The sequence below is a fragment of the Coturnix japonica genome, chromosome 10 (assembly GCF_001577835.2).
Source record: "Coturnix japonica isolate 7356 chromosome 10, Coturnix japonica 2.1, whole genome shotgun sequence".
NCBI classification, from domain to species: domain Eukaryota; kingdom Metazoa; phylum Chordata; class Aves; order Galliformes; family Phasianidae; genus Coturnix; species Coturnix japonica.
The window spans coordinates 5,063,681-5,089,307 of NC_029525.1; the positions used below are offsets into that span (position 1 = coordinate 5,063,681).

Here is a 25,627-nt window from a genome sequence, read left to right on the forward strand (position 1 = left end):
TTCCTTCTTGTGTTGAGTATTTCAAGTGGATCCACATTAACAAACATCATCCATACCCAACAAAGTAGCTCTCAGGAGCCCTGTTGTATACTATTATAACTTATGACAGAATCCACTTATTTACTTACGCAGAAAATCAAAACTGATTTTGTTGTATTCACATAAATGCATTTCAGAAACAATAAGGTACTAGAATCTCCTTTATTATTTTAAAAACAGTTTTATTCTGTATATTTAGAAATGTGTAATTTTAATAACTGCAGAGAAAAAAAAAATCAGCCACACCTGAATAGCTAATAACTCATTAACAGAATGCAGTGGTATATTATCTAAACAGTAGTAGTGCCGATGTGCCGTAATAAATTGTCTATTAGTAAAAAAATACATTTCAGGGCACATAGTACAGCATCCTTATGACAAATTACAGTAGGGATACTTTTCAAGATTTTAACCAAAGTAGAGAATTCCGACTTATACTCTTTAAATGCAGCACTTAAAAAGGTAACAACTTTGTGCATTTTCTAAAAAACATCCTTGTTTGTATATTGTAGAAATGCTGCTTTATTGCTGCAGATGTCAAAGTTCAAGGCTCAAAAGGTATGAGAATACAAAGATATCCTTAAGAAACTTCGTTTGTTTTTATATATATTTATATATATAAAAAGGTAAAGCTTATAAAAGTTAATTTACAAACCAAGAACAAAAGTGGTATGCACGCATTATATACAAGCGTTCTATAACATCTATAAATTTTCAAATGCATAGCAGAAAACATACCATCATTTTCCTCTGGTTCTCTTCTGGCTGATGAACACAAAATACTCATTCTCTAAACCAAATTCACAATTATTTTTTTGTTCCTCTCTCTCTCTCTCCAGCCTCTCATGATATATTATCTAGGTAAGCACAAAAGCCATACAAACTTAATACAGAGAACTATGAGAGCTAAGACTATTAAAAACATGAGGGTAAGGCATCCCTGCTGGTTAATAGGTTTGTAATAACGTGGTTAATTTACAAATCCACAGAGGCAACTGAACCATAGTCATCCCACATGCTTTTCCCCCTCCCCCCTGTTCTCATGACAATGTTTTCCACATAGAGCAATTAAGTAGATGTGTTTGTTTTAGCCTCTCAGCAGAGAGAAACATCTAAACTGTGCTACCCATAGTTGATTGCCATTTCATTGGACACATACACCGAAAGTCATTTAAAAACCAGAGACCAAAATGTAGTCTTGTGAATTAGAAAATACATAGTATTAAAAATGTAGGCCAGATTCTGTGGTTTTGAAAGTGGAGCATGAACCAAATTCAGTTCCTCTGAATGTAATCCCATTGGTACTTTCAGTTTTTAAACAATGAAATACTAGTAGTGTCCTTTAAAACAACAACAAAAAATTAACACAAAATAACAACCAACAAACCAAAGCATACAGAACCTGCAAGAACCCTACCTTGTTCCCACAGTACACTCCCTGCTTGCGGCATGTATTGTGACCATGGTTCAAAGAGTGTACTTGCTAAACCATTGTTAGTTAAAGCAAGATGCTTAAACACTAAGATCCGTTATCACTTATAGAACAGTTAATACTTGATAGAGTGGTTCAGTTTATATGTAAGGTCCATCTCAGTTTCACATTATTTACTTGAGTCAGCTAACTTAATATTTAGAAGTGGTCAATTAGGACTGAGACACAGTTTGCTCCAACAAGATAGTTTGGATCTCCAGGAAGAGACTTGTTCTGCCAGGTTTTGGGGTCACCTGTGGGAGGAAAACACAATGCTGGTGTTTAGTATCTGCTGTCAAACAGTGTACAACTTGACACAACCAAGCTTTTGGATAGGAACTTCTAGGTTCTGAATCAACATGGTTTTTTTTTTTGTTTTTTTTTTTAAACCTGCAGCTGGCACATTATTAACAAAACCTTTCAACTCATTTGCCTATAACAGAGAATAGATCAGTTGTGCTACACAGATGGTATGATATTCTGGAAATGTTAAATACAAGTCAGGCTGCTCTGCAGCACCAACACAGTGCTTTTCATTTCAGAAGCGTTAACAGCGAATGAAGCATTCACTGGCTCTTAACTAAGCTGCCAAAGAAAGTAGGAGATATTAAAAGCAACTATGGTTAGGATGCATTTGAAGTCTGGAAAAATTCTGAGCACAAACAAGTCAAAGCAGAAGCAATGTTTTAACTAAGCACCAGTACACTGGTAGATTTGCTTTTCTATTATGAAAATTATTGTAGATGGAATCAAAATCATTATTTTGCAGCTACAGTCAGTAAGTTATTTTGAAGTCTGAAGTACTGACATTCTGAAAATATTCCAGTTTGCGGGTACATAAAGTTTTTTTTCTTACAAGAGAACGTATCAACTCATGGTCAAAGTTCCCGTGTAATATTCTTTTACAAGCAAGCGTCACCAGACGCCATCTCAGCAGACAAAGGTTAAATTCCATCTGTATATTCAGTCATCTCCTTTGACTAGAGAATGTTTTTCTTTTAATTTAGCCATTTCTAAAAGATATTGCTGTAGAAAAGGCATTATCATCCCACTACTGTAAAAGAGAGGAAAAAAAATGCTGAATACTTTCCTACATCTGACAGACACAGGACATTAAATGGCTCAAAGCAGCTCCTTCTAGAGAAATGTGCAACACATTAAGAGAACCCTGTCACGATGGGCTGCATACACCACAGACTTCTGCACTGAATGAGTGATGTCACTCCACAATTTTCTTCAACTCATGAAAACAAAATGAAGTACACAATGCGCTGAGTGATGGCAACATCTGATGTAGGGACAAAGAAGTACGAGTGGCATGTGTATAGTTAGAGAATACAAACAAGTTTACTGCTGCCAGCCAAAACTATTTATTTCAGTTAAGAAGCTTAATGCTGGAGGCTTTTTCATTTTATAGATGCAGGAAGTTCCACTTAGTCTCAAAACTCACAAAACTGATTATGTTAGTAGAAAGGCAAAGCAGGATTGTAGGACCAGGCCCCACTCTTGCCCACAAGACACAAGAGTGGACTTTCTCCAGCCTTTCCTTTGAAATATGCAGTAAGGATTAGACTGCAGCCAGTGCAACATCTACCTGTTGAAAACATTTGTCCCATAATTACAGAAGTCTACTTTGGAACAATGATCCTTCACTATTTTGTACTGCATTAAAATAGGTGTGGCCATAAAAACTTTCTTGTTTATTTCTTTTTTGATACCAAAATCTTAAAAGTGTTTGAAGGTGTTTACCAGTAAATTGTATACGAGGCTTAAGTGTAGCAGAAAGGATGTTAAGTGCGAATGAATGTCATTTTTAGGACAGAACATGGATACATTCAGAAAAGATGAGGCAGAGCAGACAACTGAAAAGAGGAGAACCCCAGAATTCTATTAACTGTTAACATAAAGCCACCTGAAAAATCAGAGTCCCATAAGCAACTATTTTAAAAAGAGAGAAAACAATAATTTATTTAAGACACAGTATGGTCTACTTACATATCATAAGACAGAATTGCCTAATTTTAAAGTTTGTCTCAAAAGAGCAATGTTATGGTATACATCCCATTTCAGATTAACAGAATGTGGTGTAATATTTACAATACAGAAAGTGTTAGTGTTTAATATACACGCTCTTGCTCCCACACATGCGCGCACGCACACACACCACTTTGGAAAGGGAGAAAAATGTCTCAGATTCAGTTACTGTTTAGATCTTTTGAATTCTCTCCCTTCACTTCAAGTAAGTTCATGAACAGGTGCTATTAGTTACAAAAGTATTGTGTCATTTTCATATGTAGTTCTACCTTTCAGGACCTTATCATTTATGCATCCGTGTTTTAACACTGCCATATACACACATTGTTAAATAGATGCATGCAATAATCCATGCATATAATAGCTTATAAAAACAACTAAAAATTATTGCCTTTAATACCTCTAAGTTATTGAATCACCATCAAGGAGATTGATGCTTGACATTTGCAAAGCATCAGTGCTTTGGTGTTGACAGTGATAAATACATTAGCGACAGAAGATATGCATACATGGTGGCTTAAATGCTGCATACAGAAGTACATTGTTCAGTCATTGCTTAGATCATACGTACACATGAATGGCTTATATCTTCCACCATAGTTTTTGAAGGTAGCTGAATAAAACCTTAAGACTTATTCCCCCAAAATGTGCAATTTTTTTATTTTTATTTTTTTTTAATTTTTATGTTTCTGTAACCTCACAGCCATTTCATGAAATTGCTTGAAATGCTTCAAGTTTGCCCAGAATTCTAACACAGGCTTCTCATTGACAATTTCAGCCAATACATTTTCCCCCTGTTCCCAGAAAGTCACAGTGAGGTAAAATGAACAGGTAAATAGAATTGCAACCTAGTTGCAACTTTTACTATCAACCAGAAACTTCTGGGTAAAAGGCGGTAGAGGAAAAATAGGCAGAAGGAAGCAAGAAAAGTCTTGTGGAAAATCCAGCTACATTAAAATGAATTGTAAATGCGTTCACGGAAACACTACAGTTTTCTTAAATGACCCAATTGTTAGCATCAACTTGCACACATGGAAACAGTTAACAAGCGTTAAATCATGATTTAAGAGCATGCAGATTGTTAAGATTTGCCAGAGTCCTATATGGTTAATTAAGCAACAGACAAACACCAGTTATGTTACAAAGGCCAATCAGAGGTACATAATCATTTCCTCTCAATTTTAGTGCGATTATCATTTCAAGTGTATTCAGCTGTAGCAGTCCTCAAGAAAAGACAGAATAGAAAAATACGATTATATTTAAGAGACTAAATATATTACTCTGTTTTTCTGCTGTCAATCATGGCTTTAGCTATGAATTTGCACCATGAATAAATGTAAGAAAGACATTTGTAATGAAAGTGAAATGAGAGAGTTTGACACAAATACAATGATCAAGTTTCTTTATATTACACATCACCTTTAGCCAAATTAACTTAAATTATACGATAGCACCCAAAAGCCCCAAAAGGACAGAGGGAGGACAGCATACCCGACGAGGAGTCAGAGGATTTTAGAGCAAAAGACCAACCATCAGGGGTCATAGACGCACAGTGTGGCAGGCGCAGCTCCACTGGCTTCAGGAATTTTAGTCCGTGAGGCCCACACATTACCAAGGGGCTAAGAAGTGTTTCACCTACAGTTGGGAGGAAAAAAAAAGTTAACCGTGGTTCTAGAAACAGGTTCAGATTATTAAAAATTACATTGCAGAGATAGTCAACTCAGTTTTAGAGAGAAAAAAAAAAACAAAAAACAAAACATACTGAACTGTCAATAAAGTACAGCACTTCACAAAATCATTCCTCTAGACATGAAATGACTTCCCCAAAGCTACGCATCACAACCTCAAAACCTACAACAAAAATCCCATCCCCTTATTAGAAGCAGCCTTGTTCATACTTCTGCTGTGGCTGGTGGCATTCTACCTGCATGGATTTATGGCACACCAGGCTGAATCCAGCCTCCTGCAGCTCAAAAGCTTATGACTTCTTATCCTAACAGAAGGCAGAACATACAAGTGTGTAGGTCTAGTTTTAGCTTAAAATTCCCACTGGAACTCAGCTGAGGAAAACATTATGTTTGACTTGTACTCTGCAGTTACTCTCAATCTTTAATATCTTTATAAGTAATGCTTTAATTACAGAGTTAAATTTCTGGTTTCTTGACTTCAGGAAGCTGTTAAGTCAGAAGTTGTGTGAATGTTGAAGTAATGATATGAAAGAGACTACTAGGAAAAACATTACTCCAACAAGACACACTACTCAACTTGCATTAATAAGGTATAGTCAGGAATATGCTATCATAGGCAATCTGAATTTTCAAAAATCCTTGAAAAAGGAATTTAGAACCATATTTTAGCAAACTTCATAAAAAGCTTTAAAACTACACTCAACTCTACAAATACTCAAGGTATGATTCAACGCCTCTATCTTGGTTGAAATTCTCAATACTGGGCTGAATATTTTTCCTTTTAACTCTTGTATGCTCTGTACCTCCCGACATAAATAAATAAAAGACATTGGAAGCATATGAATATGTTTTTATAGCTCATTTGCTGCTGTTAGAAAATAGTAATATTAAGTAACAGCACAATACAAAGTACCAGCTCTTACCTTTCTCTTTGTCCAAAGGTGGAAGTATACTGTTGTCTCTGCAGACTTTAAAATATATTTCTTGCTCTATTCCCTCTGGAATGGCTCCTTGTGGAATAATAATACTAACTCCAGTCTCTATGGAGCTCAGTACACCACCATTGCTGTTGAATACACCTCTTGCTGTGGCTACAACAGTGTGTCCATCTTCCTCCTCCTCATCCTCTAGCGCTGAAGGGCTGAATATAAAAAAAAGATGAATCCCAGCAGTTTTATCACTATCTTCTTCCCTTTACTTTGCTAGTTCACAGACTAACGCTAGCTAGCAAGCTCTGATTTCAGGACATGCTAATTATGTCTAACACTCAATTATTTGGGACACCTAAGACACATGTGGCAAGGTCTGCCAGGAGAAAAGGACATTTGCACCAGAAAAAACACAAAAGTCAATGTACATAAACTCTGAACATGTTTAGTAAATAGTCACGGTGAGAATTTGGATAACATGAATGTTATGTTTTCATGTGTGCACATCCAAAATTTTACTGAAACAGCCTGTTCCTTGTTACATGTTTCTTCTTAGTGAAAAACAAATGTATTGCACACCCAAAGATTTCTTTTTCTTCTCTAAATTCCCTTATGATTTTAATAACATTAACAAGTAAAAATGCGTATTATTCTATCCCCACTGAGCCTTTCATTTCAAGCTTTAATGAGAAAGAAACTTCACAGCAGCAAGACACGCACTGAAAACAAAACCTTTAAAAAAGTTACACATTTCCAGATTGTAAAGGTACAAATAAAACAATACAGAATAGTTAGTTCGAATAGATTTTGATTTCTAAAAGAATTCCACTCAAACATGACAATAATTTCCAGATTTATTCAGTCTGCAACTGCACAGCATCAAAACATTCTTAAGATTAAGAGCAAATAAGATTTATTCTATTAAATTTCTGAGTTACTGAAAAAGCAAGCAAGATTAAATATGATTTATTCATTACTAACTTTAACATCATAATAATCAAACACTATTCTGAAAATATTAATGAAAGTAATGGAGTAAGTCAGCAAAGTTTAGAGTGCTATCATTTGCTGGTGATATAATTCTTATAGCTTAAGTACATTGGGAAAATAAGTGCTTAAAAAAACTTGCATTATTTGGTCTCACAGAAAATCAAATGAAACTGATGGAGTGACTTTCACTTTTTATGACCACTTTTGAAATATCTTTTAAACAAACAAATTATGAACTTACTTTCTCTAAGCACGTAGAGAAAAAACAAGTTGTTGTGACAGCTATACTTAGGAATGAAGTTTATCTTTCAGAAACAAATAAGAATAAATCAATTATTTATATTATGAGAAACAAAATTAAAGCCATGTCATTTTGTAGCAATGATGCAAAAAGACATAATGATGCTGGACACAGGCTAAGAATCTGAGCAATCCAGGACTTTTTTGAACAATTGTAGAATCACAGTACTTTAAGCTACCTTTGCTTATGAACTGACATCAAGATGGAAGCACAGCAAAAGTAAGGTATATGGTTTCACAGACTAACTCCTACAAACATACTACTGGAGACAAAAAAAAAAACCAAGCAGCTTACCTTACAGGAATGGCTTTAGGCACAGCATTTACATTATTTGGTTGATATTTAGGCTTGTCGACCTGTACAGAGTAGGTGTCCATTCCACTGTCAAACTCAGGAGGCTGTGATGAGCTGTGTGCTTTCAAAATTGGTTGAGGAGAATTTGGAGATTTTGATGGCAACTCTGGCTTATGTTGAGCTTCGTTTGGCAAGAGATTATGGTTGAATTTAGGACTTTCAAACTTGCGCTCAAAGGGCCTTGCAGCACTTGTGTAAGGTTTTGTTGTAAAACGGTTGTAAGAAGGAGTGACTGTTTTCTGAACCTGTTCAGTTCCATTAACAGGACCTTTGTCAGGGAAGCTTTTCTGAGGATAAAAAGTGGACTGCACAGTGTCCTCTCTAGAGGATCTGAAAATTGCTGGCTTATTCTGAGGTGGAGGAGGGTCAGACACAGAGTTAACTGCAACACAAATAAAAACACCAACATTGAAGGAAAATTATCAGAATTTCTAGTCACACAGGCATGTTTAGTCCACTTTTGTACTATATAGAATACCTATTTATACATTCAGCTCACCTGTTCTATTACACTTCATTCTAAAAAAAAATATATATCAAAATTATCTATTGTTTCAATAAATAGTGACGTTAAGCATGATGGTATAAGAGTGCAATAGAGAGATTAGACTAATTTGTACTTTCAAAAATTGAAAACAGGTATTACAATATCATTTCACACCCACAAAGAACAGCAAAATTCATCTGGACTGGGCATTCTTCTCTTCTGAAGAATGTCAAAAAGACAACTCCTGTTTTCAGAAACCTACCACTATTGCTCATGCCTAAAGAATTCTCGCCCGAAAGCATAAGGAAAATCTAAATAGTAAAAGTTTTATTTAATCTTTTATGAGACCACTCAATTTTAGAACAAAAAAATTCTAGTGACTAACAATACCTAGTAGTTAAAGCTTCAGATAAGGTTCTGAATTGTTTCTCAAAACTCAACCTCAACTTAGTAAGAACTATTAAGAATTACTTAAAATATCAATTAAAGAGAAACACAGCTACCATCTTACATATGCTGAAGCATTCACAAAAGAATGTGATGTATTATACCTGTATCACCTGAGCAGGTTAGCACTCTAATTGCTCACCTTCAGAAAGTGCAGGCTTGTGATGTGCTGGGAGAGACAGGACAGGACTATTAATTGACTGAGGCTGTGTATACTGTACTGAAGGAGCAGGAGGAGGAGTTGTAACTTGAGGGATTGGCTCATAGCGCTTGTCACCAACAGATCTATCCATTGATTCAGCATCAGTTGGCTTCCCCCTGTTGAAATGAATGGAAAAAAGGAAGACTGTTTTGTTTCCTCAGGGCTCTGAGCTCCTGCTGTATTTTTCTCCTATAATCACCTGATTTCCATCTTTTTCCTATAATCATCAAAGCACTTTTTCTTAAATATCTTTCCTCTAGTATAAAAACATTCATTAATAAGCACAAGATATTTCAAGACAACATTGAATCTTAATAAGATTAGTAACACAAACCAAGGCAAACAAAAGGCAGATGACATTTCAGGTGTATTTGTACAATAACCTACAGATCTTCATTTTTCAATTTTATTTAGGGGTATTTTCAATTCAGTACTTTCCAGTTTAGCACATCTTCAAAATAAGAATATAAATCCTCAAGGGGTTGATGGGTTGTTTTTGGTAAGCATTGATAGCCAAAAGGAAGATGAGTTTTAGTAAAACTTTTCTAAATACACCCAGTCTTTGAACAATGCCATCTTAATTAGAAATGCAGTCAGCTTAAGCTTCACTAGCTTTATGTGCATACTGTAAACAACTTTAAAAATCTCATTTTTTAAAATATTTCTTGTTTACGCTAGAAATATTCCTCAAAAATGCTTATTTTGGAAAATGAATAATTTTACAAATCCCTGCAATTTTGGGCTTCAATAGATAGTAATAACTTGCAGAATTCACGTGTTTAGAATTTAAAGTGCACATAATGCCTGTGATGAAATGTAACAGTGAGAGGACACCTGGAAACATCCTCACATCAACAAGTCTTACCACTTGATGTTCCTTTTCAAGTAGTCATAGCTAGTGTAAGAGCCAAGAAATCTAGGTGATGGCAAAGCAAACAGCAATAGAAGAATGAAAGAAAAATAGTCATTCTATCTTAAGCATATCATTTCTACATGCTTTACATTACTCCTTGCAGTTCTCATATGACAAGGTTGTTTCAGCAAGAGCTATTTTTGGCAGTGGTGTTGACAATGCTTTTACCAAATGCATAAGTACAACAAGGCCCTACAGTTAACGTGAGATTCTGTCAGTGAATCAGGTAGTCATGTTTCAAATCAACAGGTAATAGAAGTAAGAATGAGACTGTGCAAAGCCATTTGTTAAGATCTGTATATACAAAGAGTTAGTCAACATACTGAAAGCACAAACACTAAATCCAAAATTCTAACAGTCTCTTGCTTATGGGCCAGTTTTCATTCATCTTTCTTCAGTCTTAATATAACACAGAACATTTCTAGTTTTGTACCCCCAGATCACACAAACATTCCTTTAGCACAGCACATATTTAATTGGCTCTACCAGCCTGCCCAATAACAGAGCCCATACTCTGAAATGCTTCTGATTGCGTTCAACCATCAGCTGTATGTTAAAACAACTGTTTATGTACACTAGAGGAGAGACTGGGAGAGTAACAACCATACCAGCAAATTTCCCTCCTTTTTAACATATAACTTAAAAGCACTTTAAACAGTATCCAGATTAGAACAACTTTCCATCATGACTTCACTTTCTGTACCCTCATGATAACTAATAATTTTAGACAGCCATTGTCTTAATGCTTTGGAGACCAATCTCATGGAATGAAGAAAAGGGCTGATCAGCTTTTGGCAGTCTGTTTGATGACCACATGAACACAGCGCTCAGTGAGCAACACCTGTATGAGTTTGTCAACGTTAGTCAAGGTTGCAAAAAAAAGATCAGAGACACTGCATAAAGCTTCTGTTGTCACTGAAACTACACAAAGCTATTTATGCTACAGCAGAAGTTATGGCTGCACATATGCTGACAACATAAAGTCAGTCAGCAGTTACGTATGATACAAAGCACAACTCGGTTACACACTCATCGACTACAGGTAAGCCAACATCCTAACCACATTGTTCAGAATTCCCTTGCAATGAAATCAGTGCGCAACAAAACACCTGCTTACAACTTGTAGGTGAATAGATGAAGTTCCTATAATTAAAAAGCTCTGCTGCTTCCTATTTCACTTTTCTTACAAAACCATCATTTTTAATTAGATATGAACCAGAAATGAACTATTAGAACAAACCAGTGTGCTGCAGCCTATAAATGTCAGTGTGGAGAGAAAATCTGGCAAAGTGTACCATGGATCTGCAGTGTACCAGGCTGAACAATATAGGAACAAATCCACTACTCAGCCACAGGGCAGTACTCTCAAAGTGCTCCAACCAGAGCCACAGAAATGCGCCCCCTTACAAGTTCTGCTGTCTTGAAACAGGAGGAATCATCCCTTATTGTACAGTTACTGACAACTGTAACATGCTTACAGTAATTACTCTTACAAAGTAGCTTTATTAATGGCACAGGTTCTCTAAATGAAGTGCATAAAATCAGAAGAGTAAACTAAACTTGTACATATATAACATTAAATATATACGTTCACAATATTTACTTAATAGCAAATAATTTTACTTGACTTAGTGTTTAACATACTTGAAACTGAAAAAGTCATAGATATTGATCCTAAGAAAATTAAATCTGTCTTCAACACCCACAATACAGTACGTGGATTGCACATTATTTGTATTACAAAGGAGCAAGCAATGGTATAACTCAGAGTTCCTGTGTTATATATTATAATTCAGATTCAGTCCTGTGTTTTTGTTTGTTTTGGGAAGAATTCACAGACAGAGTTACCACATAAATAGACTTAAAAAAAAAAATGAATAATGAGGAGGCAAGAGGGTATAAAGGGGAAATTGGCTAAAGGGAAAAGTCCTGAGGACAAATGCTTTCTTCAGTCAGCAATAGTTCAGTGTCTCCAAACAAGCACTCTGTATTATGTGCCTCTGGAGGCCATTCTGTCAAGCTGAGTAGTTCTCTCATTTATTTCCACTTACTACCATTAGTATTTCAATCCTTTGCCTCTTTGTACTGGACTGCCCTGGGTACACTTTCTTTCCCATGCCCTCCTATTTCTGTTACAGATTACACTCTTTCTTAAAAGAAAAATCCTACACAATTTTGTCCCCTGACACATGAAACTGCATCACACTTAAAAACAGAATTGATTTATTTCTCTACGGCATTCAGATGTTACTTTTCTCTAAGTGCAAGCCTTCAAATCACTGACTCACAAAAAAACTACCACTGAGCAGCTGAAAAATAGAAATATGACAGTCGGGAATGGTAGGTAGAAGTACGGAACCATTTACATCAACAATTAGCTTTTCTGCAGGCAAAACACTTAACAGTTAATGTTTATTGCTCCTGCTCTGCTATGGTTGACTACAATGCAGGGAGTAACAAATGTAAAATTCCCTGTTAAAGGAATTCTACAATCTTTATAGTTATTTGCTGAGAGCTTACAGGATTCCAACCTAAGCAATAGTTGCATTTTCTATGGCAGCATAGTCTGGTGTTTATAAATCAAAACAGACATTTATAAGTAACTGTTTTGAGAGGTGAAAACAATTCTGAGAGCTGCTGTGATGCACTGAAAGGCCAACCAAGCCTTTTTGGCCTCCCTGTGTTGTCCAGAAAGCAAAACATTAATGCTCCCATCTTTCTGTCAGATGATGCAGGACAAAAAAAAACAAACAAAAAAACAGAGAATCAGAACTGCTTACAGATTAGTATATACATTAAACGCTGAGTGTACAAGAAAGTAAAATAAGAAATCTTATTAGATTAATGTGTGAAGATTTCTTGATTACAATCAAACTAGCATTCCTTTAAAACCAATCAAGACTTTTGGAAAGATTCCCAAGTTTTTAGATCCCAATGAAAAACACTCTAGGTGATGGATCACCTTACAGAAATAGGTACAGGATTCAGGAGCCCCAACTCCAATCCTTAAAGACAAGCGCTAGAACACAGTGTATTGAGTCCACAAGACAGCTTGGACACACAGTCACAGTTTAAAACAAGTATTAATTAGCAAGCTAATTTATTGTTTTACTACGAAAACCCCATTTACACTAAGCTTTCCACTAGACCTGAATATTAATAATACAGATTTAAAGTAGGCGTGCAACCAAAGCCTTCAAAAGTCATCTGACTTGCAGCCTTCATTAATCAAGCCAAGATAGCTTTCCACATGGACAGCTACAAAAACCTTATTTTGGTTTGAATAAGACCTAAATAACTGTAGAAAATAGAAAACCTGCTTAAATACTCCCCATGACAACCAGTCCTCTACCTGAGCAAAATCTGTACTATGAACTTTCACAAAATTTCCGTATCAAAATGTTCCAAGCCAAGGAAGTAGAACAATAAAGGAAGCAGATGTTTCCATCAACAGATTAAATTCTGGCATCAACAAAATTCCCAAAAGGCTCACTTTCCTAAGGTCAAACACAACTCGTGTACTTGCAATAAGCTGAAACCTCTGCTTTGAACAGTATTTAAGAAATAATTATGGAAATACTTCAAGTGACATTAAAAAGTGGTAAGCAAGAGAAGTAGCATATTAAAGGTCCTGAAACCTACAAAAACTAATCACGTCATTTACAAAAAACATGTAGACTGACACCATATCTATAAAGAGAAATGAACTTTATGAACATAAAATATCAGTTAGATACCATGAACTCTTGAGACTCTGTTTGCATGGAAAGATTTCATTTTTAGCCCTACTTCTCCCCTTCCTTCATTCAAATATAAAAAAAAAATAAAACTCCAGAACTTACTTAGAATAATTGGAGAAGTTCAGCTGATTTTGTGAATGTATTGGTTTGGTGGAGTCAGAATGATGGCTGGCAGGAACCTGCGCAGAAGGCTTATTTTCAAAATTCCTGCGATCAAAGTATGAGAGCTGCTTTCGATAATACTCTTCATCTTCTTCAGGATCATAATGATTTGAACGCACAATATCTTCAGGTGGCTTCACTTGAGGTCTCTGTGGTTCTGGGGCCCTAACCAAGAATAATAATACACACTTGCCTTGCACAGTTTTAACAAGGACAATTACAAGAATTAAAATTCTGTTTCCTAACCTGACTAGTAATAAACCAACTAAAATAATTCTTAGAACTACATGCAATACCACTAATTTATGTAGTCCCGAAATGTCACAGCTGTGACGTAGCACAAAGAAAACTCTTCTTTCATCTTTTCACTTACGCTTCACTTTTATATTTGTCCCAAATATACCCAGCATTTCCATCTTACCTTCTTCCTTACTAACAATTACTTGCTTAAAAACACCCAAAAAATTCATTTTGTATCCCTGTTCCCTTCACTAATTATGTCCATGTCAACTCTCTTCTTGATTTACTACTGACACAAATTACACTCACAACACCCTCCCAACTCTGCAGCTTCTAGTTTAAACCACTACAATGTGCTGTCTGAACACTCTAATCTTGTATTGAAAGCTAAGTTTAATTATCAGTTGTGCATCTACCTGTAAGTTGTTTTGTCATGTTCATACTGGCTTTGAGAAGTTGGTTTTGGACCACTCATGGCTGGGAGCGTAGGCTTCGGTGCTAGTTCTGGAGGCTGTAAAGAGAAGCACAGCACATTTTCTAACATCTGGAAAGATGCAGCATGTTAGAGTAAGAAACCTAACACAGCCCTGCCTTTCTATTACTTCAGAATAAAACAGCATGAAAGACTAGTAACAATGAAAGAGGCAGTCAACACTGCAATATCCTTATTAGTTTTCAGCTTCAGGTTTTCAAACAAACTGCATTTAGGTTGCTAAAAGGCTGCTCCACAAACAGCGATCTCTTTCCAAGACAGTATTTATTTATTTTTTTTAACCAGCAATTCAATCTCATCAGTGAAACACAAGAATATTTAAGCAAATTAAAAACATACAAAACTTAAATGACTTACTTTGACAACTGATGTGTCACTGGGGTCCTTCATTTTTTCCAGAGATGGTGACCTTCTTCGTTCAAATATCTTAACTCTACTTCGCACAGACTGTGGTTTCATGGCTGGATCCTCCTCTTCCTCCGCTAGAGATGGTGGTGTAGGCAGTGGTTTACTGTTGGAAGGCAAAACTTCTGGTTTTGTTTGCGAAGAAGCAGGAGGAGGAAGAGAAACACTTGAAGTGCTATGAGAAGGCTCAAACTGTCCAGCTTTTGCATTGTAAGCTTGAGGAGGACCTTGCTCATAGCCCCTCATATGTGGATCAAAGTACTGCTTGGGTTCAGGAGATCGAGATATGGCTGACTGGTATGGCTGAGCTTCTTGTTTATATCTACCATGTGCATGTGTGTCATAACCAACAGGATGTTGATCTTCATACCGCACTTGTGGTAAGCTGAAGTTTTTGGGTGCATGCTCATAGCGAGGTCTACCATCGTAGCTCATTGGAGGAGGTTCCTCAAATCGGGGTTGTGCTGGATAATAACTGCGTTCTGTGCTCTCTTCTGTATTTTGTCTGGAATCAAGATCTCTAGGAGGTTGGCTTTCATAAGCTGTTCTTGGTTGATTGTAGGGCTGTTTTTCATCGTAATATGACCAGTGCTCCTCATAGGGAGGCACACGATCTTCATAATGTAGTCGAGGGTCATACCCACGAGAAAATTGATCTACATAGTTTGTAGAATCATACCTGTATGTTGACTGTTCATAGTCCCTACTTGGTTGTTTTTCTGCATACTGAGTCTGAGATTCATAGATCAGATTTGGGTCTCTTTCCTGCCTCTGTACTGGGTGATTAACAGCTGGCTGTTTTAAGACATAGCTTTGTCTGGATGCTTCTTCACTAACGTATGGATCCTTTCTGTATACCTGTTAAATAGAGAGGTGTTTCAATTTATTTGAAATGAAGAGTAACTAGAGCAAAGTTCTATTCAAAATTAGCTTAAGTTTTCATATTGGCTTTGATTTTGTTTAGAAGTACAGTAATTTGATGCACTTGTCTGCAATCACAGGAAGCTGAACTTGATGATTCAAAGATTTATTGCAGTTACATGTTTGAGTAAAGACATACACACAGATTAAAACTGAAAGCCAAAGGTAACAGCCTCCCATTTGACTTCTGCTGTTGCTTCCTCTCTGCTTTTTTTTTTTTTTTTTTTTTTTAAGTCAGGGGAAGGGTGAGACAGGTTTGCTTGCAAAGTAAAGAGATTTGTACAAAAATTGACTTCAAACATTGCTGGGGAAGCATTTAAAATTACTCAATAGATCAGATTTATCTTCACAATCAACAGGTAAATATAAAAAAAAGTCTTCTGACATTTTAGAGAATGAACAGACTTTTCATCGACAAGATGATAGATTTTTCATCAACAAACAGCAGAGCACTGACAAGCTGAAAAGGTCACATGTAAAGTAAAATCAAAATCCAGAATGCAGCCTTTATATAAAATGCCATCTTTTTGATAAGTGGAAAGTATATAGTTTGAAGCCATGCACACAAAATGTTAGATGATGCTTAGCAATTTAGATGCACTGTGTTTTGTAACCTGCATGATCTTGTAGAGGGAAAAAAAAAATAAAACAAAGAATTCTCCAAATAATGGCAAAGAAAAATATAATCATGTGCTAGCTTGATGCATAGCAGGAAATCAGCGCAACAGTGCAGCACAGGTACCTTTGCTGGATCTATATGCGGCGGTAAGGATGATGGCTCTTGATCTCTTAGCACTACATGAGCTCCCTCAGTACTTGATGTTCTTAAGGGGCCCGCTTGTGGTTGATAAGAGTTGTAAGGAGCAGCAGTAGGCTCCTCTAGTCTGACATTAGTTAGGTTTACATTAGCATTTACTGCAGAGGTTGATGAGGTTGCAGGGTTTGATTCAGGCGACGGGGAAAGGTAAGGGACTGCAGGTGATGCTTCTGCTTTCTGTGAAGTGTTTAAAATATTTTAAATACACTGCTATCGAATCATTGTATGACTTTTTGATTTATATAAAAGTAACTTAAATTGATGCTCTGATCAACTCAGCTACATGCAGAATGAAATGTACTGAAAGTATCATGCACTACCACTTACGTTGAACACTTAGGAAAAAAATAAGAACATTAAAACAAAGTAGAATGGTACTTCAATCCTCCTATCTGAAACACTAAGATGGGTAGCGCAAGCTGATTCTCCAACTCACTGCAACACATTACTGCTTTTCACATATTTTTGTACACATGTAACACTTGTGAGTAGACTATAGAGATAAATTTCTTGTTCAAAAAAATTGCTACCTGAACTAAATGCACAGTGGTCAGTTTATAAAATATTTTCTTACCGGCTGAGAAGCAGCTGTTTTAAATCCTGAAGAATCTATTCTAAGATTTGGCTGTGGCTGAGCTTGAGATGCATAACCAGTGTAAGTTTGAGTTTCATGATGCATTCCAGAGGAATCCTCTCTAACAGGTTCAGAAGAACGTGTAATGGCAGATTCAGGAGGAGTTCCAACCTCATCGTTCAGAGTTTCATCCAGTTCTTGATCGGTATAAGCACCACCTTCTGTATCTGTGTCTTCATAGTCAGATGTATGTCTGCTGTCTGTACTGTACATAGAATATTCACTACCAGGAGCTGAGAGGTAAGAAAGGCGGTCATCATGTAAATCAAGGTCATCACTTGTAGCACCATCTGCCTGTGTCAAATAAAATTAAGGAGTACAAGTTTATTGAAATATCTTTCAAAGCATGCTTTCCTTTTTGCAACGTAAGGCTAATACATATTTTTAGTGACGTGAATAAATGTAATGTAACATGTAATGTAACATCTATCTTGATCTGATCCACAACAGAAAGTACAGTATTTTAATGTGTTAGTAATGCTCAAAATCCAGCAGCACACTACCAGGTTAGAATTCCACAATTCTGAATATCGCAGGGGAGGAGAAATTAAGTTTCAATTGAAGATATTAATCTTATATTTAAGAGCCTTTTCTGCAGTCTAGCTCTTTATATCAGAGTCAGATGGCTGCCACTGCAAGGAATGGGACAGTACACAGCGTCCATTGAAATCACGCTGTTGGACACGAAAAGCTATACTTAAAAGCACTGTCTTCATACTGGAATCACTAGCTTGGAGGTTGATCTAAGAAGGTGAAATGAGTTCTGTACAAGCAAAAATAACCCAAATATTAAGAAAAATGTAATGATAGACTCATTGTTTGCTTACTTGAAGTTGTCATTCCTCTTGATATTAGTTCCTCAATAGAATGGATCTAACATACATAGTAAAACACATTGCTTCAGAAGACAACTGGAGTTTTAGAGGGGAAAATGATTCTAACTTTCACATTTTGTATTTGTGTTCTCAAAATTGAGAGAAGGCAAAAATCAGAACACGAAGATATTGCTTGCTTTTAATATAAAATACAGCAATTCCAAGAATAATCCCAGCCTTTAGTACTGACACAGCAGAGCATAATGATGTGTGAAGCTTTTTGTGAGTACTGGATGCTTTTTCCATGCAAAAACAATAATACATCCTTCAGTAAGAGGTGTCAACAGGCAAATGCTCCCACTGTTACTGCGCTGCTACATGCAAAAGGACAAGCATGCACTCCTTATTAACAGAGTAACCACACTCATACAATGACAAATCAGTTTAAAGTAGTTCATACAATCACAAAGCATTACGATTTTAGATCTTCAAATGATCATTAAAATCGTATAGAGGAAAAAAGGAAAACAGGTTCAATTCCAGAAGTATAGACACATAGCATCAATATCAACAACCTGGTAAACTCATACATTTTTGTCACTTCATCTCTCAACCAACCATACAATTATTTCTTACCTTTCCTTCAGAAACCCACACGAGCTGGTTCTGTTGTTGCTGAATTGCTTCTTTTAGAGCTCCATACCATCCTTCATTCATTGAATTCAAGTTAATGGTAGCTAGAAGTACAGCAGATTAGTTTGACTTTTTTTATTCTATAGATTTCTGAGAATAATCTGTAACACCAGCACTAAAATCAATCTAAGTTGTAAGATTTAAGTACTAATTTGAATATCAATATTCAAAGCAACTTTAAAGTCTGATGTGGTTTGGTTTTGCAAAGAGTTAAAAATAAAGTGAAGCTTTAGTTTAATCAGAGTAAAGTTTCTTGTTACATCCTCCTTTTACTGATTCCATGACTGAATATAACTGATGGTCATCTTGCAGAGCCACCAGATTTTTTTGTAATGTCATTTTAATGTTTCAAATAACTTCTGTGCAGTTGTGGGCATAAACAATGAAAACGCCAAGGAACTGTTCGTATTTGAATGGGGGAGCCTCAACAAATGCACAACTACTTGACTGTATTTGTAGAAGCAGGCACATTGTTCTGTCAGCTTCCCAGTCCTGGTGTCATAAGCAAGCCTGTGCAAACCAGGATAGAAGAATAAGGCAAGCAACCTGTTGGTAGGCATTAGGTCATAGTAAGAGCAGGAAAAAATGCCATGGAAGAAAAAGCCCGATAAACAGCTAATGTAAAGCAAGCTAAGAGATGCATCTGCTCTCCTTTAAAGGAAGAGAAGCAAGAGAAAAAATCTAGAGGAAAAAGGAACCACAGAGAAAAAGCCATGAATATGCAAAATAAACATATCTAGTACAATTACATTCACTATCAATTGTAAAGGCATTGCATTCATAAGTTCATTAATCACTGCATACTGTAATTCTCAAAATCGGGGCTTAATTTCAAGAAGAAAAATTGCCATCCAGTCACCCAGCACTAAGACCAAGTGTAGGTAGCAGTTTTTACATAATAGAACAAAAAACCTCCTGTTCAAGTCTGGAGACAAATTACTCGTCACACTTCTGCTCTCTCAATTATCATGACTTAATTAGTATTGCTTTTTAATTGCTTACTTGTAAAGAGGTGGTGATTATTTTTGCGTAGCTTGTGAGCTCTTTCATATAGCTTCCTGGCACTTTTTCGTGATTCCGGGCACAGCCTCATTCTCATGGTCTTCACACCCTGCTTAGAATCAGGGTTCAGGAACACTACAATAGGATACCACTGTGCATAATTCAGACGGTCCACTGCATTAGGAGTGACATCTAATAAAGCGTGTTTGTCCTGTTAATGATAAAAAGAGCAGAGAGAAGAAAGTGAAGCACTCAGTAAGGCTTTTTTCTACAAATTTCTTTTGTATTGCCTTTACAGAGTTTACAATACAAAGTACTGATTTAAATTCTTTTCTGTTTCAACAACCAGACTAACTCAAGCACTAGGCTACATGGGCACATGTTTCAGTTATACAGTTAGTTCTACAATTATTTTAATTTATATTTTTAATATTTAGCTCCCTGAAATAAGCAGTTCCTCCAAAAAAACCCAAACATTCAACTAAAAAATACACAAAGAATTCTGACTGTAACAAAGAGAGAGTCAAACATAAGACCTTGTGTCTCCTTACACACCACTTGCTTTTCCCTTCAAAAAAAAAAAACAAACCTCTGCATTCAAGAACTTCAACAACTTTCAACCATTGCAAGATTCATATCAAATACACCGCACGCAGTAACCCCACTTTGCTGCTAAAACAGCTCCTGTTTCACAATCACAAAGGTTTGCAGCTGGTTTTTAAGTCATAAACCAACAGGGGAGGAGTGCAGCCTCAAATTATGAGCTAAGATCAGAGGTTCTCATGATATAAGGGAAGTGAGAATGAAAGACTCTTCCCTTTACCTTTTGCAGAAAATTTCGCAATTACTTATTTGTAATCAGGAGAGGTAGGGCACAAGCTGTGGCTGTAAGCAAAACAGGATGGAACTTAAAACAGCTGTAAAGGAGAGGGAACAACACTCCTTGGAATAAAGCCTAGAAAACCTTTTAGACCAGTTACGAAGCAGGAATATATTTTTGAAGTCAATCAACAGAAGATGAGAAAGCTGTGGTTGTGCTTCTATCTTTAAAACATCAACATTTTATTTAATAACCCAGTTTTCCTTGTGTTAGACATACAGTGGCAGTAAAAAGACTTACTCTATCAATTATTTGTTTTATCGTATGAAGACGAATAATGCCAGAACTACGTTGGTCAGTACCAGCATCTCTCGGTTCACTTTCTGGTAGAGAGAAAACAGTAAAAACCTGTAAGTTTACAAAATACTCTGCATTTCCATGTTAAAATAGTCCAGACTATTTTATGACTCAGCATAAATTCAGATTGAGAACAGTGCTCTAGTTTTAAAAGAGAAGAAACAGCTGCCCATTCATTTGGCCCCAAAAAATCCCAACACCTTTGCATAAGCACTTAGGAGTAAGATAATGTACTGAAATAAATTTTAACTCGGGAAGGCCACTAATAGAACAAACATTACTTTTCCCTATGGAGAATCATCATCAATTAACCAGTGAGAAAGCTTCTATATAGTCTGTTACTTAATATTGTTAACATTTTATTACTTTAGTTATTAATGTGTTTAACAACAGAGGAACAAACTAGCAAAAGAAAACTGGCGATTTTATACCTGAACAAAATCTCTCACACACTTACTTGCGATTTGAAAGATATCTGGTTCTTCTCTGGCTAATTTCTCTCGTGCAACATCAGCAATTGGACCAAAAATGGTCACAGGTCTGAGAAACCCAGCTAGATTAGAAAGGGGAAAATAAATAAATAAATAAATAAATAAATGTCTCTTAAAACAAATGCAATATGCTTTGAAATACATGGGTGAATACAAGGCAAACTCCACAACTTACTAGCCTTCAATAGTAAATATTTAAGAATAAACCCATACCTTCCCGAAGAACAACTCTTTCATAGGCAGGGAACTTTGTCTGAACAGGCTGAGCAGAAAGATCTTCTCTACTTTTTCGAAGATTTCTTTTTGAGCTACGCAAACCTCGGAATCTCCAGAAATCTGCTCGATCTCCTCCTGCTGTCTTTGGAAGCGTGTACTGTACACTAGCCAGTTGCTCAGCTCTAAGACAACAAAACCCAACAAGTTACAAAGGAAGTCAGCTTCTGATGCTTCCCTACCATCTACTGAATCGAGTTTTCCTTTCTTCTGTCTTAGAAAGTTTAAGAATGAACTACACAGGCCACATTCAGATTTCCAAAGCTTTATCTAGCTTTGAGTCTCGCATTCACAAGAAAGAGCTATGTTACAGCTGTTTCTTTTTCCTGTGGATGTACAAGAGTTGAAACCAAATCACGGACTAGCAATCCAACATCAGTTTGTTTCCCATTTTAACAGGCACTTTTTCCCCAACCAGCTGAACAGGTTCTACAGACCGATGTCCATCAGACCCAGCAAGTTATACAGATGTGTAATTAAAAATTGTAGTTTTCAAACAACAGCATAAATACTTTAATACCGTACCTGTTTTTGTTAGGTATGATACCTCTTTCAACTTCCTTATGATTCTTGCCAATTCGAATTGCCAGCCATGAACCCAGTTTGCCATTATATAGGGTGTCCACAACCCGAAACACTTCACCTTTGTTGAAGCTTAGTCCATAAGGAGATTCTTTTTCATATTCAAAATGAGTTCTGATATAGAAAGAATCCCCTACATCAGACTCAACAATGCGACGATAAACTAAAAGAAGAAAAAAGTTGCTGTTATACTTGTCCCAGTAAATTGCAGTCATAGTGCTCCTGAAAAGTGTTGGGAGCGCAGTGTTTCATTTTAATTCTCCTTGTTTTAAATATTACTTCAGAAAACCTTAATGACTCACAGCTTCTGTTTTAAGCTGTGCAACTATTACAAAGAACTCTACAAACATAAATTCAACTTATGCTGTCAAAAATTTGTTAGTATAAACTGAATCCACTTCCTCAGGAAGGAATGAGTCTCACTGGGAAAGAAAGATTTTCAACAGAACAGCAAAAACCAGACTTCTTTTCCTGCCCCCTCATCCCATCCCCCAAAAATTTCATTAAATGCTGTTTTTTAAAAAAATAGAACTGTTGTAGTTTGCTTTGGGGTTGGTCTTTTATTGTGTTTTCTTGTTTTTTGGGTTTTTTTTTCCTTATTTAAGGAAAAAAATTACTACAGTATCAACCTTTAGCCCATTCTAAACCCAAAAGAACTTTGAATAGCCTTTTAAAGATGCTAATCTCCTTCTAGCCAACAATTATCCTTTCTTAACTGTATTTTTTAAAATCTGTTTCCAATCAGCCCATTACACTGCTTCAGATACACAAATACTTACCATCTTTCTTCTTCTGTGCCAAAATGGTTACTTCTTCGCCTTTAGGGAGATCAAGTAAAAAAAGGACAGCTTCTTCTCTGATGATATTTGTGAAGTCTACGTTATTAACCTAGCATCAATGAAGTAATCAGTTTGATTTAGCATACATCATTTAATAGACACACAGCTACATAACAGGTAAACTGAATTAGTTTATTGCTGAGATTGTTTACTCAGCTTAATATATAAGAACACCAAGGACATGGATCTCAGGAAGATACAGCTCTAAAAGAATACTACTGTTTGAGATAAGCATAACCTCTGGAACATTAGACAGCTGCTCATTTTGACTTCTTTAGATTAATATTACAGAACATCTATGAACATCAGTAATATTAAACTGTAATATACAGAAGCCTACTTGAGAATCCAGTGGGGCCCAACAGTTAGAGGCATTTTCTTTGAACTGAATTTAGTCTCAGAAATTGAACATAAGTCTTACAAACTTTTCTAGCAACAGTAAAAGGAAATTCTGTTGCCAAGTCATGTAATAAACATGCACTAAAGAAACAAAATCCACTTTGGTATGACAGAACACTTGTGCTATTATATTCAACATACCCTGAGAATTTGGTCTCCTTCCTCTAATCCTTCTTTCGCCGCAGGGCTGTCCTCCAAAACACCAGCTACAAATATGCCAACATCATTGCCACCAGCGAGCCGCAGGCCCACACTATCCCCTTTTCTGAATTTTACCAGTTTCATGCTTGGCCTAGAAAATAAGAAGATATTCCACTTTGAATTGCGTATATACATGTGTGTATATAGAGATATACCTATATATCTATCTCTGTGCACATGTGTGTAAATATACATAAAGTGTTTGAGTAATTCAGACTGATGACATGCATATAATTTGCCTACTGCTTCAACTAGAGGAGATATTATACTACGATTACCATTGATTGCTTATCAACTATACCATTATACAACAGACTCATCTGCAGCACTTAAAAATAACAAAAAAAACAACTTACTTTACTAGTACAGCAAAGTTTGTCTTACATTAATATAGTGTTTTAAGAAGCATTTTGACACTCTCTTCCCAAAGCATTCTGCCCTTTGGAAGAGCTGTGCTAGTACAGAGATTTATTCTGGCTCTTCAGGGAATAAGATGAACTTTTGAGATTACCTCAGCTAGAATATACTCTCACTGATGCTCATAAAGGAGATTCAGTTGAATTAGACTCATTTGCATACCATGACTGTATATTTCTGTAATTATTTTAATTGGTCTTCAATAATTACAAAAGGAAAAGATTTTTCTGAAATTTTTACTCTACTATTTCCAAATAGAGGCACCCGAACAGCATGCTGGACTTCACATCAGACCATTTATAAATGTTATTCATTAACTTAGAAGAAACATTGCTCAAGACCAAGGCAACAGGACTCAAATAGAATTTAGAGTTATGTTACCGAAGCATTCCATCTTCATGGGTTGAGTTGGGTAAAGGACCATCAGATGGACTGACTGGTAAATCCACATCTGGCTGACCTCCTTGTGCATATACTGGCTTTGGTTCTATTAAAATACAGAAGACACTGAATATCCGTTTGGGCATTTACAGATAAGAAAATAAAGCTTAATTTCAGAGCTTCTTCAGTAGTTTTTCTCTACCCACCAACCCTCTTTATGCTAGAAACTGAACATTAGAAATTTACAACAAGAAACCTTGTCATTCAAAGCAGAGCTTCATCAACATGTAGAACTGCAAGAACTAAAAGGTTTTATGCTCTCTCAAGACCATTTTCAGCCTTGCTCTTTCCTTTAAGTTAGGCACACTTAGATGCATCTAACATAACTTCCCACATTTAAGAGTGCCGTGTCCAGTCTTGGGTGTCTCAGCTCAAAAAAGACAGGGATCTCTCAAAATGAGTCCAGCAGGGAGCCACAAAGATGATGAAGGACTCGAAGCATCTCCTATTTGAGGAAAGGCTGAGTAACCTGGGTCTGTTCAGCCTGTGGAAAAGACAACTGAAGGGGGATCCAATAAATGTTTATATCTAAAGGCAGATGAGAGGCAAATGAGTGAGGCCAGTCTCTTCTCGGTGATGCATAGTGATACAAAAAGGAGAAGTTCTGTATAAACATGTGGAAGACCTTTTTCACTGTAAGGGCACTGGCACAGGTTACCCAGAGGGGTTTGTAGAATCTCCTTCTAGGGAGATTGTCAAGACCTGTCTGGAGACCTGCCTCTGTGACCTACTGTAGGGTACCTGCTTTAGCAGGGGGGTTGGACTCTTAGTGCCCCTTCCAGACCCTGCAATTCTGAGACTTCCCCCATTAAAGAACCCCTTGATTTATGCAACAAAAGTACTTCAAACACTAGAACTATTGCTGCACAGCTTGAGGATGGCAAATTTCACTGTATACTATGGTGCAGTTGGCTCTTAAAGATAAATACTTATGACTCTGCTGCACGGATTCTCTAGTTACTGAGAGGAAAATATCACTGCAATCATCCTCCAGCAGTGGACACTATTACTGTCTATTATTTGCTACATG

At 36.4% G+C, this 25,627-nt stretch overlaps 1 protein-coding gene across 12 annotated transcripts in view; it reads right to left on the reverse strand.

Annotated features, from left to right (window-relative positions):
* Positions 1-200: 200 nt before the first annotated feature.
* TJP1 (tight junction protein 1) overlaps positions 201-25,627 on the reverse strand; it is a 154,345-nt gene continuing 128,918 nt past the window's right edge. For 4 of the 12 annotated variants that reach the window (XM_015872620.2, XM_015872630.2, XM_015872629.2 and 1 more), the window contains 20 exons: positions 24,538-24,643; positions 23,680-23,830; positions 23,080-23,188; positions 22,244-22,463; positions 21,659-21,843; positions 21,412-21,507; positions 20,898-20,980; positions 19,778-19,988; positions 18,719-18,819; positions 17,208-17,561; positions 16,559-16,810; positions 14,848-15,753; positions 14,414-14,508; positions 13,698-13,922; positions 9,808-9,858; positions 8,883-9,058; positions 7,747-8,188; positions 6,156-6,373; positions 5,036-5,179; positions 201-1,764 (listed from right to left, as the gene is read on the reverse strand). In XM_015872620.2, coding sequence (XP_015728106.1) covers positions 1,670-1,764; positions 5,036-5,179; positions 6,156-6,373; positions 7,747-8,188; positions 8,883-9,058; positions 9,808-9,858; positions 13,698-13,922; positions 14,414-14,508; positions 14,848-15,753; positions 16,559-16,810; positions 17,208-17,561; positions 18,719-18,819; positions 19,778-19,988; positions 20,898-20,980; positions 21,412-21,507; positions 21,659-21,843; positions 22,244-22,463; positions 23,080-23,188; positions 23,680-23,830; positions 24,538-24,643 — 4,220 coding nt within the window. In that variant the 3' untranslated portion in view covers positions 201-1,669. The remainder of the gene's footprint in view (positions 1,765-5,035; positions 5,180-6,155; positions 6,374-7,746; positions 8,189-8,882; positions 9,059-9,807; positions 9,859-13,697; positions 13,923-14,413; positions 14,509-14,847; positions 15,754-16,558; positions 16,811-17,207; positions 17,562-18,718; positions 18,820-19,777; positions 19,989-20,897; positions 20,981-21,411; positions 21,508-21,658; positions 21,844-22,243; positions 22,464-23,079; positions 23,189-23,679; positions 23,831-24,537; positions 24,644-25,627) is intronic. The other 8 variants (XM_015872623.2, XM_015872621.2, XM_015872624.2 and 5 more) reach the window with 8 other exon arrangements.